The sequence below is a fragment of the Tiliqua scincoides genome, chromosome 1 (assembly GCF_035046505.1).
Source record: "Tiliqua scincoides isolate rTilSci1 chromosome 1, rTilSci1.hap2, whole genome shotgun sequence".
NCBI lineage: Eukaryota > Metazoa > Chordata > Lepidosauria > Squamata > Scincidae > Tiliqua > Tiliqua scincoides.
Window position 1 is genome coordinate 257840741 of NC_089821.1, and position 14862 is coordinate 257855602.

General features: G+C 42.5%; 1 protein-coding gene across 4 annotated transcripts in view; it reads left to right on the forward strand.

The window, feature by feature from the left end:
- The window catches only part of BICRAL (BICRA like chromatin remodeling complex associated protein), a 36129-nt gene extending 22404 nt beyond the window's left edge, over nt 1-13725 (forward strand). For all 4 annotated transcript variants that reach the window (XM_066622719.1, XM_066622722.1, XM_066622720.1 and 1 more), the window contains exons 7-12: nt 1863-1963; nt 3281-3342; nt 3459-3604; nt 4149-4243; nt 8074-8176; nt 9989-13725. In XM_066622719.1, the coding sequence (XP_066478816.1) occupies nt 1863-1963; nt 3281-3342; nt 3459-3604; nt 4149-4243; nt 8074-8176; nt 9989-10791 (1310 nt within the window). In that variant the 3' untranslated portion in view covers nt 10792-13725. The remainder of the gene's footprint in view (nt 1-1862; nt 1964-3280; nt 3343-3458; nt 3605-4148; nt 4244-8073; nt 8177-9988) is intronic.
- Nucleotides 13726-14862: the final 1137 nt, after the last annotated feature.

Consider the following 14862-nt stretch of genomic DNA (forward strand, 5'->3'; position numbering starts at 1 on the left):
GTTGTCTTGTGTACTCCCTGGGGCATTTGGTGGGGCACTGTGAGATACAGGAAGCTGGACTAGATGGGCCCTTGGCCTGATCCAGCAGAGCTCTTCTTATGTTCTTATGTTAACATGTTGATGTTAAAACTATTTGCTATGTTATTGAGAATTACATTTACAGATATAAAAGTAGCATTAGCAGGATAAAAGTCTAGAAAAATCACTTTACTATGATTATTTTGGTTAGTCGTAGCCCACCTGATAGTGGCTGGCATTTTCTAATACTGTCCTTTCAAAGGACCTAGGATAATTAGAGGTATTTATGTAAAATATGTGCAGTTCTTAAGTAGAGTGGCTTTTTGCAGCTCATATGTGGCAATTTCATTTATACCTAAGGTATGCAGGTGTTTTACTAAGTTTTTCAGTATGGTACCTTAAGTTTGCTCCTCTTCTTTCCTCCTCCAAAGTAAGTCTCGCTAGGACTGTCCAACCCAGCTGGACATCTCCAAGTCCAACTCAGCCAAGCAGTGCATCCATGTGTCCCAGAAAAAGTCAACCTTGGGCAGCAGCAGTGCTGGCAGGGGCTTGCTGGTGTCTCATGAACCCACTGGCAGCTGTGGCCGAGGGCAGCACATCTTGCCTGGCAAGGCTAGCTAAGACCCACCCATGAAGGGTGCCTCCCTAAGCCATGCTGCATGGTATGCTACAGAGCCAATAGCCAATGGAGCCCACTGAACCTGAGTCTAGCTAGCCAAGCTGCCTTCCTGCTGGCCACATGCCTGGCAAGAAGGCAGGTGGAGTGCAATGATACTGGCCAGCTGGCAGGCCAAACTTCCTCCACCCTGCTGCAGGAACACCACAGAGTAAAGGCATGCATCAGGTTGGAACACATTCTGGCTTTCTGCCCATCTGGTCAGCGCCCGCAAGCAGCTGGCAGTAGGCAGAAGGGCAGTTGGGGAAGTGGCCACAGCGAGCGTCTCTGTGGAGGAGCAGCCTCGCCTCTTCTTTAAGAACTCTCACACAAGTCAAGTTGCCGCCCATCTCCCCATCCTTTCTGGATACTTAGTAGGACTTGGACAGTCCCCAGGCTTGCAACTGCCTGCCAGACGTGCCCTTCAGCTGAGGGGGAGCAAATGCCAGTCCACGGCCTTTTGTCTCACAGGGTCTCTGGTGCTGCACCTGGGCATGGCAGCTCTATCCAACCATCAGAGAGGATCGATACCTGGGCTTCTCAGGACATTTAACTGTGCTGCACCAGCTGGAGAGCAGCTGATGCTCGTGGAGATGGGTAGGCTGGTAAGGGCATGCCAGCAGATGGCCACTTGAGTCTGGCAGGAATGTTGCAAGCCTGGGGACCAGCTGAGCCCCATCATAGCTCCACATGAATAGAGGGAGGCTGGCTCTTCAGCAGAAACAAGCTTGTCACATATGAAGCGATGAAAATACATGAAGAGGCCTGGAGCGGGCTGAAGACAGCTGAGCAAAGGGTAGGGTGGTGAGTTTTACAAAGCTTGCCTCTTGGGCCTATGCTATTGTCACCCCACCCTGCTGGTGACACCCAGTGTGGTTTGTACCCCCAGTGATGCTACTATCCTTAGACATACCTAAGTTCCATTGAAATCACTTTCCACAGTATTTATTTGGGGTCTTAAATCTCACTGTCTTTACTTTTTGGGATGGTCTCTGTCATCAACGTACAAGCATTTCTGTAGGTTGTAGTATTTTATGGCCCCAATGCAGTTATATAAACACATGCCCAATTACATGTCAGTGTCCATATATAAATAATGATCAGTTCATTTAGTGATAAGATTTTGGGGGAAAAATCCAAATATTTAAGTATTTGTTTTTCAAAGAACCATCATAATGCATGTTTATAGGACAAGATACTGGAAACAAAATCATACAACAGTCTGTAGGTACAGCACTGCCACACCCGGAAAAAGCAGTAGGATCATCTCCTGCCCAACAGAATGTGCAGGTAAAGAACAATTTTTCCCTAATTTTTTTTCCTTAAGTGTTGGTGATCTATGTTGGCAATGTTAAGTAGTTTTGACAGTCATGTCTAAAATTGATTTGGCCCATTGTGTATGTTGAATATAATAAATTCTTCTAAAAAGTGAATTGTGAGAAGATCTAAGGCCACACTTGTTTATTTGAAAACCTTTGACATTCTACACAGAACACGAAACTAAGTAGAAATTCATATAAAAGGTTTTTCTGCCTTTTGATGAAACCTGTACAATCTGCTGATTTCTGTTTCTGAAAAGATCCGGTGATTATGCCACAATATTTTTTGAGGCATGTATGGACTTGTTTCCTGGAGTAATGTCTCTACAATATTTTTTATAGCATGTATATGCTTGTTTACTGGAGTAATGTCTCTACAACATTATATATAACTGTGACTGTAAATTGTGCTAGCATATCTTTTGGACTATGTCACTCAGTCCATCCTATGTTTCCCCTTGCTGATGCAGCTGTGCCAGTGGGGTGTGTGCTGCATTCTCCAGGGAGTTTCAGGCCCTGCAGGCCTCTTTGAGGAAAGGGAACATTTGTTCCCTTGCCCTGGAGTAATCCTCTGTTGTCCTGTTGGGGCTACTTGAATCTGCGCTAGATACTTTGTTGGCACAAGTCCGAGTGGACCCAGGGAGGTGGACTGAAGTCAGAAAAGGGGGATAGGATATCGGTGGCACTGCCACTGCCGATACTGCCCCCTTCTCAGCCTCAATCCCTCCCCATCCTGGTCTCTTGCCCTCCTCTCCCTTTTCTTCCGCCCACCCCCTGTGCTGACTTACTGGTCCCAGGACTTCTCTAGAGGAGGCTGGTGCACAGCTGTGACCACTTGCAGCTTATGGTGGTGGCCTGGCTGTGTGGAATTTTGTGGCTGCCATAAAGCATACTGCACTGCTGTAACATGCATTCCAATGGTGTGGAGGCTCAATAGATTTGGGCAATAAGGTTCAGACTGCATGGTGCACATCCCAATCCTGTGCTTGTTTATTTGGAGTTTAGAGGGGCTTAGTCAAATAAAAATGCATAGGATTTCAGCCTTAGACATATTGGTCCAATGGATACCGTTGATGTATAGCCATGTTCAAGTTTGTTTTCCTGGTAGCTTTCAAGATTAAAACACATACCTCTTCAACATTTTCATATATAGTCTGTAGAATTTTTGATGCAGCCTACAGAAGCTGGAAAACCATTACAAGTTTTTTATTTGGGTAAGATGCACAAAACTATAATTTGTTTAAAAAAGAAATTTATCCAGTGTAATGGTGGTATGTTTTTGACCTAGGTGGATGGTCATACAATAGGACAGAAGAGGCCTGCAGCTAAACAGCTAACAAAAGGAGCCTTGTAAGTTTTCCTTTTTACTTCAACATTTCCTCTTCTCTTTGCCTCCCTATGTTTTGTCAAGTTGTTGCACACATATGAAGTTATTGTAATCTTAACAGCACTTATCTTCTCATTAGTATTTTGCAGCAGTTACAGAAGGACCAGGCACATGCTGTGACACCTGATAAAAGTCAGTTCAGATCTTTAAATGATGCAGTCCAGAGACTCCTTTCATATCATGTGTGCCAGGGATCAATGCCAACAGATGAGGATTTAAGAAAAGGTATTTTTTTTTTTTTTGCTTTATAAATGGTTGCAAAACTGCTGTGCTTATGAATTTTTTTAAAAAATTGGGCTAATTAAATATTACGTACTATATAGCTTAAAATGTCAGAAGGAAAAATATCAAAGAATATTTTAGCTCAGTGTTTCTCAAACTGTGGGTCGGGACCCACTAGGTGGGTCGGGAGTCAATTTCAGGTGGGTCCCCATTCATTTCAATATTTATTTTTAATATATTAGACTTGATACTACCATAGTATGTGACTGCATTTGGTGAAATGTTACAGAGCTGTCCTTTTAACAAACTATTGTGTATATTCTTTTAACAATGATAGTAAATGGGACTTACTCCTGGGTAAGGTTGTAGCCTAGGATTGTTAAAAATTTTCCTGCTTGATGATGTAACTTCTGGTCATGATATCACTTCTGATGGGTCTTGACAGATTCTCATTCTAAAAAAGTGGGTCCCAGTGCTAAATGTGTAAGAACCACTGTTTTAGCTAATTAAGGACTGCTTGCTAAATGTATTCTTTTTGTCTTTTCAGTGGACAATGAATTTGAGTCTGTAGCCACACAACTTCTCAAAAGAACACAGGCTATGCTAAATAAATACAGATGTTTGCTCCTGGAAGATGCAATGGTAAGGTTAATACAAAGGATTTATTTGTCCCTCTGTGTGCATATCTATAACTATATATAAATGTGTTTGTGCATCTTATGGTGATAAACTGGAGAAAAATATGCCCATGCTGGTTAATTTTCACCTTATTTGTTCTAATACAAAGTATGTAGGTCTCATGTAATGCCATTGTTTCCCAATTTGTATCCTATGGGCAGCCCAATCCTAAAGGTTGCAGCGCCTTGGGACCACAGGGGCTCCAGCTGTATCCAGTGGCCCCCGGAGGCTGCTGGAGGTCTCTTTGGGGGAAGGGGACATTTGTCCCCTTCCGCTGAGTAAGGGCGCAGGCCCCACAATGGGCTTCCTTGAGACTGTGCTGGCTGTTTTGCCAGCGCAGACTGGGGAAGCTCTGTGTTCGGCTTTTCAGCCTGATGCAGAGGATAGGATCCAGCAGAGGAGGCCTCTGCCAGTCCCAATCCCCTCCCGGGCCAGTTCCTCCTTCTGCCTCGCCCTCCCCCAACTTGTAACGTCTTCCCCCCACCCTGAAAGCCCGCACCGTTGCCCAGCAGTCTCACTCACCTCCGGATGGTGTCCTTCCAGCGCTGGACCCAGTCTGACTGGCGCTGGCCTGGCACCCCCTCCTCCTGCGGTGACATAAACATGGTTTATGACACCTAGTGGTGGTACTGAAGCTCAGGGCCAGCGCTATGGCCCTGATTGGGCCGGCGCTATGGCCCAATATGATTGGGCCTTTAGAGAGCAATCCAGAGTGCTTGATCAGCTGATGCAAGTCTCTTGCGCCAGCCCAGGAGTGTTGCAAACATGCCGGAAAGCAAATCTGCGCCTCCTTGTGAACTGGGAAGGCAGATGCAAGGATGCATGCCAGCCTCCCTGTGCTGGATCTGGACCGGTGACAAGTATATTTGTGCTAGCTGAGGGTGGTTGGCATGGGGAGGTGAGAGAGGGTGGTGGGATGGCGGAACAGGGGCGTTTTTGGGTGGGGGGGAAGATGGGGAGGGCAGACTGGTTGGTGGACTGGGTCCAGGAGGGGGGTGGGACAGGCGTGGGTGACTTAGGCTGCAAGCGTAGATCTGACTTGCCCCATGGGGTGGCTAGGGCGCGACATGGGATAAGGGGATGACAATCCCCTTACACTGAATTGCACGGCATTCATCTCCTACCCTGCGCTGGATACGGCACAGGCCAATTGGCCTGCCTGTTCCAGCACAGGATAAGATTGGGCTGTTACAGAATTTTTAACACTAAAATAGCATTGCTGGTAACAACTTTATTGTGAAGTTCTTTGAATTAGCAATGGCAATTGTAATTAGCAGTTGGTAATTACAAGTGGTGTAGTGCAACAGATGTCACACCCGCCTCTTCTACCATTTTCCGGTTTTTAAAAAAAAGTTATCTGAATATATGCTTGCCTTATAAAATCTTCATTTTCCATAGTAATCTTGTTTTAGCTTTTTTCCTTCTGATTTTATCTTTGAATTGGGGCACAATCCTAACCAGGTCTACTCAGAAGTAAATCCTATTTTGTTCAGTGGGGCTTACTTTCAGGAAAGTGTGGTTAGGATTGCAGCTTTAGTTTGTAACAAAAAGTTATGCAGGCTCTGGTCAGGTGTTCATGTCCTGTTAAATGTTCTCCTGGAATGTTCCAGGATTGCAATAATGGGGAGGATCTTTCTCTGTGTTCAGTGTTTGTTGCCTTAGACCAGGGGTCTCCAAACTTTATGGCCAAAGGGCCACATCAAATATCTGGCACAGTGTTGAGAGCTGGAAAAAAATTTAAATATAAAATTTAAATAGAGATGGAACTTAGTGAATCACTAATGGCTCATTCATTCAACCTCTCTGGCTCTCAGAACACCCTCCAGATGCAACCAGTGCATAGCTCCAGTTGTGTTGGGTTGAGTGGGCCAGAGGCTTTCAGGGGACTAGAGGCTGGCTGCAGGCTGGACAGAGGCTCACCCCGTGCTGCATCTGGCCCCCGGGCTGGGGTTTGGAGACCCCTGGCTTAGACAAAGGCTGATTGTAGGTAGGATTGGTTGGAACATATGCGCATGTCATTGGAGGGATGAAGTTACAGCACATATAGCATTATCCTAGTAGAGTCCAAAGTTCACTTTGAAAAACAAATTTGTATATTTATAAATTATATAGTATATAAACATACACCTCATTTAAACCTTTTAATGAATTCTGAGTGATAGACGGTTTGGCACAATGAGAGGATGCGGGGACAAAGGAGCGAATAAGCAGCCCATCCTGGGGCATTCCTTATACAAATGCTTTTATGCGAATGCCCGAAGTCTATGAGCAAAGGTGGGAGAACTGGAATGTCTGGTGACTAGGGAAAACATTGACATAGTGGGCATAACGGAAACCTGGTGGAATGTGGAGAATCAGTGGGATACCGCAATCCCGGGCTATAAACTCTACAGGAGGGACAGGCAGGGGCGTGTTGGAGGTGGGGTGGCCATTTATGTTAAGGAAGGGATAGAATCCAGCAAAGTAGAGATTGAAGGTGGGTCCGACTCCACCGTAGAATCTCTGTGGGTTAAATTACCAGGCTTGTGCAGCGATGTAGTACTGGGGGCGTGCTATCGTCCTCCAGACCAGAAATCGGATGGGGACCTTGAAATGAGGAAACAGATCAGGGAGGTGACAAGGAGGGACAGGGTTGTAATCATGGGGGACTTCAATTATCCTCATATTGACTGGGTCAATTTGTGTTCTGGTCACGATAAGGAGACCGGATTTCTTGACGTGCTAAATGACTGTGGCTTAGAGCAGCTAGTCACGGAGCCCACCAGAGGGCAGGTGACTCTGGATTTAATATTGTGCGGTACGCAGGACCTGGTTAGAGATGTAAATGTTACTGAGCCATTGGGGAACAGTGATCATGCTGTGATCCGTTTTGACATGCACGTTGGGGGAAGAATACCAGGCAAGGAAGCTTCCTTCCGTAAATGGAAGTCTTGCCCTAATGAGGAGAATAAAAAGGAACATAAACTGTGGCAAAAGAAATGTAAGAAGGTGATACGGGAGGCCAGGCGAGATTATGAGGAACGCATGGCCAGCAACATTAAGGGGAATAATAAAAGCTTCTTCAAATACGTTAGAAGCAGGTAACCCGCCAGAGAAGCGGTTGGCCCTCTGGATGGTGAGGGAGGGAAAGGGGAGATAAAAGGAGACTTAGAGATGGCAGAGAAATTAAATGAGTTCTTTGCATCTGTCTTCACGGCAGAAGACCTCGGGCAGATACCGCTGCCTGAATGGCCCCTCCTAACCAAGGAGTTAAGTCAGATAGAGGTTAAAAGAGAAGATGTTTCAGACCTCATTGATAAATTAAAGATCAATAAGTCTCCTGATCCAGTGGGGCTGTTCTTATGTTCTTATGTTCTTATGTTAGTGATATATGTATTGACCTCATAAAAATAATAATAATAATAATACAGGTATTTCTATACCGCCTTTTTTGGTCCTCAGATTTCTCCTCAGACTTTATTCAAGGCGGTTTACATAGGCAGGCAATTTAAATCCCCTAGGGATTTTTACAATTTAAAAGAAGGTTCTATCCTTCAAGAAACCACAACATTCAGATGTTTCTTTCTTGATCTGGTCGCACATTCTGGCCTCCATCCTCCCACGCTCAGAGCAGATGGAATAACTCGGCTCAGCTTGTCAGCTGCTTCAAGGTCGCACGGTGCCATGCCTGTTTATGTAAAATATAATGATATTTTACACAATTGGTAGGAAATTTATGTGCCATGTTCCATGTAGTTGTATAAGTAAAACTAGTCACTAATATCAGAGGTGATTTCATTCGCTTTCTTTTCCAGAGGATAAATCCGTCTGCAGAAATGGTCATGATTGATAGGATGTTTAATCAGGAAGAAAGGCAAACTCTGTCCCGGGATAAACGTCTTGCAATAGTAGATCCTGGTAAGAACAAACTGTTCTGAAACCAATATGACCAATGAACAGATAGTGGTTTTATAAGACATTTCTAACTGTGTTCTTCCAAGCTACAAGTCATAATGCTAGAAGCAGTTATACTTCAGGTACAGAGATAAAACATTTTTGAAAATTCTGGAGCTCAAGGAAAAATGGAATTTTGTTTCTGAGGATAAAATGAACTGTAGAGAAAAATTGAAATATATAATTATTTGTCACCTACAGGTCCATCCTTTTTATCCATGGAATCAGGACCCACGGATTCAACTCATCCTGGGTTCTGAACTCATGGTTGGACCTGAGCTCCTGGATGTGACTGGAGATTCTCCAGTCACATCTCCAGTCACATCCAGGAGTTTTTCTGAAGCCTGCATAGGCAGTGTGCAGTAGCTTCAGAGGACTGCTATTGCAGCTGTTGGACTGAGCTGGTCCTGGTTCATTGCTGTGCACGCGCATGTGCACGCATGTGTGTGTTGTGTGCGTGAGTGTGTTGTGGGTGGGGAGGGAGAGGGGACAGGAGGTAGGGACTGAGCTGGAGGGGGTGAATCTTGCAGCCAATGTGCACGCTGAATCCAATTCTCCTGAGTTTGACCAATGCTGCCTGCTTACTCTCCTCGGACTTATGCCAACTGTAGAGCTGGCATAGGTCCAAAGAGACTTGTAGGACTTCCTTGATTGCCCCCCTGCCATAGGATACAGTGCACATCTTCATTGCACAGCTGCATTGGTGCATGTGGTGGAGGTAGAATTGGAGCATAAGAATATTTTGAATATTCAAAAAACGTGAATATACCAGAATTTAATATTATATGCTAGAATTTAATTTAATATTAGAATTGAACATTTATTTATCCCAAGAAATAGGGCCTTCTCAGTAGTTGTACCTACCTATGGAACCCTCTCCGTTTACAAACTTCTCCCTCAGATGCTTTCCAGTGGGTCCTAAAAATGTTTCTCTTCAGACTAGCCTTCTGAGTTCATGATTTTTAATACTGGACGTCTGTGACTTTTCATAGGGTTGTTTTTAGATTTTATAAACCTTCCCTTTTCTTATTAGGATGTGACTTCTGCTGGTTTTGTGTTTTATTTGTGGCACTTTAAGGATGTTTTAATGTTTATATTATAAATTATAACTTTAATTGCTAATTTTATGGTAGTGTAAGCCACTTTGGGTGCCCTCTGGGGAGGAAAGCAGAATACAAAATGAAGGGCAGCCTAATCCTGAGCTGCCCGGCATACGGGGTTGCAGTGGCACCAAAAATGGCTGCTGCTGCATCCAGTGCTCCACAGGCAGTCGCTGCTGCATCTTCAAGCGAAGAGGACTTTTGTCCCCTTCGCCTGGGTAAGGAGAGTATCCCTGCAATGGGGCTACTCAATTCCACGGCAACGCAAGCGTTGATGTAGAAGTAAGAGCATCCGTGTTGGGTGGGCAGCCTGACATGGAGGCTCAGGATCCAGTGGAGCTTTGCTCCACCTGTCCCACCTCCCTCCTGCTCCACTCCCTCCCCTGGGCACACATCCTCCCTGCTCTCCCTTTGCCTCTCCCTGCCCCGGGACACCTCCTCCCACCATGCCCCCATCTACATCTCTGCTGTCCGGCAGTCTGCGCGACTGCCAAGCAGCAGAGCTCCAGTGCTCCACCGGTGCTAACTCAGCTAGGTACGTAAGGTACCTATGACCAGCTAGGTATCTTGTGGCACATTTGCGATAGTGAGCGTCAGTGATCAGCTGGTGTGCACTGAATAGAATTGGGCCCTAAGTAACTAACTAAGTAAATAAATAAATGTTTTCAAATTTCAGATGGTTTTCTGGCAGACTTTTGTTGTCCCTCCACACAACTTGACAAGGGTGCTGATGAAACACAGCCTGAAAGTGACCATCAAGCTAGTAAATCTTCGACTTCTCAGAATCAGACTGCTAATGCCCAAACCAGAGACAGATCGAGTTTGAGTACAGCAGAGTCCCTGAATCACAAAAAACTTCATGTAGTGCCTAACAATATTGTGAGTCCACAGCAAGGAAGCATTTCTGTTAAAAAACCAGAAAGCCTCACAAAAGCTTTAAAATTTGAGAAAGCACGCTGCTCTCCTGACAGCCAATGTATGGCTGCTTCTGAACAAAAACTGTCTGGCAAAGACCCGGACAAATCGAATGAAAAGTCATTGCGTTCTGAAGGTACTTTGTCAAAAACTTTATCAAGTACAGATCATGGTACGCATAATAAAACAAGTAGGAATGCAGCTGACTCTCACTCACAAGCAACAAGTAATCATTCCCTCCAAGACAAAACTCCTCAGAGTTCTCCAAAGAATGAGGATTTGCATCCAGAAAACTTCAAAGGTTCTGGGGAACCTCAAAAGGATTTGCTGCTGAATAAGAGTTTAGAGACTACATTCAAAAACATAATGGAACTGAAAAAGACTGGGAGACAGCCACAAAGTGAGGCAACGGGCAGTGGCTCTTTAGAATTAGAATATCCCAACTTCTCACTTATTGCTTCACAAGAAAACTGCCTGGACAAATTTATTCCAGACCACAGTGAAGGTGTTGGAGAAACAGACTCTCTTTTAGAAGCCGCTGTAAATAGTATCTTAGAGTGTTAATAGCTGCAGTACCATGGACATATTCTTTTAGAAGCAAATGTGAATGACACAAGTACAGCCTGGCATATGTCAAAGGTTACCCTTTTTAAAGTAGATTCTGTTCTGTGTTTGAGAGCAATACTCATTGTGGTTACAGTGAGGTATCCAGTAATGTAAAATCCTTGAGAGAAAGCTGTCTGGTAGGGCCTACACATTATTGTTTTAATGTTACTGCTTAATGAGACTGCAGTTGATTAGGCCCTAAGTTACAAGGTAATATACTGACAATCACAGTCTAGTAACAGGTTTATTAAATAAAATGTTAAGAATGTTACATTTATTGGGGGGGGGGGAACCCATGCCCACCTCTACGCCACAAATAACTTGCTTTTGAGGCTTAGTATTTGTGGTTAAAAATCTCACAATACATCTACTTCGAAATGTCTCTCTCAGATTTGAAAGAGAGAGAGAGAAAATGTGGAAGGAAAGATCCTATCATCAGAATGTTTACAGGGCTTTATATTTTAAGTGCTTTTCTATTGTTCAGTGAGCAGAAACAAATACATTATAAAGGAATTTGATCCATGTATGATACTATACAGTTTGAGACATTACAGCGTGACATGAGATAATACATGCTAAATGAGCTAGTAGGTGGCAAATTGTAAAGGAAGAGAGGCTGTGATACAGACATGAAATTCTATATAAATATATATATATATATATATTCTTCAAGAAAAGCTTTTGCATTTTATAATTGGATATAGTCAAACTAAGTCTTTCTGAAGTGGTATAAATGTTTTCCTAGACCAAGTATCACAAGCACTTTTATTTAAAAATTGTGTTGTTATAGTAGTAGTTTAAATTTTATGGGAATATTAGCCTTAATCTGAACAATATAAGGACCAGTGTTGTTTTTGCTTGTTTCTGCTTCTTGCTGTTCAAGAATGTTAGTCATCTGCAACAGCGGTCATAATTACCAAAATATGTACAAAACCAAAGTTAATCTGCTATCCCATTTTTTACAAAATTATATTTTAAAGGCCTATAATTCATAAACTAGAGCCAAAGGAGTCCCGTGCATGGTTTGCATTTGGCTGATGGCCAGGTTGACAATATAATCTTATTATTTTATTTATTATTTTGAATCTATTCTATGGCATTCTCCTTTTATGCTGCCATGCTGCTTAAAATTTTTTTTAAACGCCTACTTCCATCATTAGTGCTGCTAGGCACACCGTTCTTGTGCCATTTATAAGAGGGATGTGGCATGTATGCCTACTCAGAAAGACAGAGTTCTGTGGTTTGTAAGGCAATCTCTCTGCAGTTTCCCTTTCCAAAACTAAAGGGCCATATTCAAAAATGTGCTGATAGACTTCTTCATAGCCTAAAGGCAACATAGCTTGGATCCAGTGGCTCCTGTGCAGATGCAAGGGTTTGACTATATGCAGATCATTCCCTAATACTGATAAGAAAGGAAAACTCCATGGAGCTTTGCAACATGGTAACAGTGACAAACTGTGGTTGTCAGTTAGATTGCCAGAGCACCCAGAACAAAGGGCTGAGGTTTGCTTTCTTAACTTCAGTTGCTTGTAGTGTAAGAGACATATTTTTGCTCTCTTTTAGTCAACACAGAACTCCAGTGCACCTCCTTGTGTTGAACCAGCATTGCTATGAAATAAGAAAAGAAAAGCAAATTCAGCAAAATAGTAATACCATTTAACAATCAATTCACCTTTAATATGTACATAAATTTGGAGGGGTTGTTTATGTTTTTATTGCCACTTTAAAAGAAAAATATGTGCCAAGTTTAAAATTGCAAACTTGTGATATCCTGCATTCCACGGTAATTGTCATTTGAAGGATTTTAACAAATGGCTTGATAATTTCACTTTGGTTCAGTTTTGTAGGCTTGGAGCTGCATACTTGCTTTCTTATCAGTGATATGAACTGTGTAGCTACTGTCTTTCCCTCAAGATTTTTTCAAAATGAAATTAATTGAACTGTAACCATAATGAGCTGTCTATACAGGCAGGGTATATGCTGGTTGCACCAGTCACTTAAACCAGTTGAACTTGTATCAGATTAGAAGAGTGATACATCTGATGCACACTCATAGATCCTCCTTTTAGTTCCATCTGAGAGTATAACGTTTTCAACAGATGTACAGAATATTCCAAACCTAAATACCAAAACAAAGCCTGCACATTTTGAACCTTATATGAGAGTTTACTTTTAGATAAAATTATAGCCGAGACATCTGAAATGCACTTCATCAACATGGATTAAATCACATCTATATTTATCCCAACATTGTATGCTGGGAATCTTCTGAACAAAGTTCAGCTAAATTAACCTGGAGTAGCTAATGTATTTTATTTATTAAACTGAACTTGGTTTAGAGCTCTGAATATTTTAATTGGTAATGCAGTAAAAATATTTTTGTTTGTTGTAAAAAAAAAAAAAGTGTGAATTTGTTATGCAGCCCATGGTCCTGAATCCAGTGAAGACCATTTATTTGTGCTTAACTGCTTTGTAGGATTGGTCTTTTGACTTCCTGGATGTCTTTCCATATTGTCTAAGGTTAAAATAAATTTTAAGCTGGCAACTATGAAAAATATCTGATTGAACAAGGTCAGCATAGTAGATCTGTTAGATTTGGGAGGCCTTACAGACTGACTTTTCTGAAAGAGGATGTGTCACTTATTGTCAGTGTGGTATGGACTTTATTTGCTTAAATACTTTCATTTGTATAGTATGTCTCACTTGAAATTGCTTTGTATACATTTTGTAAAAATATTTATAAAATGTTTTGTAAAAAAAGTATAACAAAATTGCAGTTTATTTTGTTATGTTGGATAAATACTGTTAAAAACACAAGTTGGTACAATATATTGTTAACCCATGGATAGGAAATGTTTTAGCTGGAGACCACAGATGAAACAAGCATTGTAATACAGCCAAAGATTTGGGAAAAAAAAATGTTACCTGTGATTGTCTTGATTTAACGAAGATAAATAGCTAGGTTTTCAAAAAGTTAGGGGATAAGTTTCACATAATACAATTACAAAATACTTCTAGTTTATTACATTTATCTCCCGCCTTTCTTCCATCATGGAACTCAAGGTAGTGTACAAAGGGCTCCTAGGTGGTCTCTCATCCAGGCAGTGATGTCCACCAGCCCCAGAATTGTTCCTTTTTAGCACGGCTGTTGCATCCAGTAGGTCCTGGATCCAGTAGGGACCTTTCTCCTTTTCTTCTCACAAGGAAAGGGAGAATTACTGTTTGAGCCCCACCATTTCACCTTGTTGAAGGTTCTACTCCATTTGCTTTATATTTATTTATTCTGCAACAGCCTGTCCTCAGATGTTTTAAGGTCAGGAAGATGTTTGTTCTTTAGGACAAACATATAAGTCTTCCTGCAATGTATTATTAATGGTTTAGAATTATCCTCACCAGCTATAGTATGTGAAATAACAGGTTGAGAACTACCTGATGCCTTTTTTACAAGAGACATACTAGGATAAGATACAAAATTGGGAAAGTGATGAGGCAAGGTGAGGTGGAAGAAGGGTGAAGATTGTGCCCATCAACTATCTTTGCCCATCAACTATCTAACTATCAACTATCTTTAATTCCTCACTTGTTCTTCACTCTTGAGTCTCTGGTTTGCAACAGAGTAGGGTGGAACAAGAAAGCTGGGAGAAGCACCAACCTGCTTTGCCACACTATTTCAAAACAGCAGTGTTAGGAGGAGAAAGCAGGTGAGTTGGGGGATGGGACGCAGCACTGGGGCTAGTGAATCAGGAAAAATGCAAGTGCCACTGTTTTCTCCACAAGCAAGGAGGAGGAAAATGAGAGAGATATTGGTAGCCACCTTCTTAGGTTGCCCACCTCCTTATCTATGAAAAAAGAGAAAAAGGTAGCAGGTGGATTAACAGGGCTACTGCTGCCATCATCTCGTTTGCAGAGAAGGAGATGATAGGTAGGTTAAGGCTGTTGCTGCCACCATTGTTGTCACATCTGCTTTAAACTGAAAAAAAGAGAACAGCTTGTATGCATGCACCCCTTGCACAAGGACGCAGCAGTGGG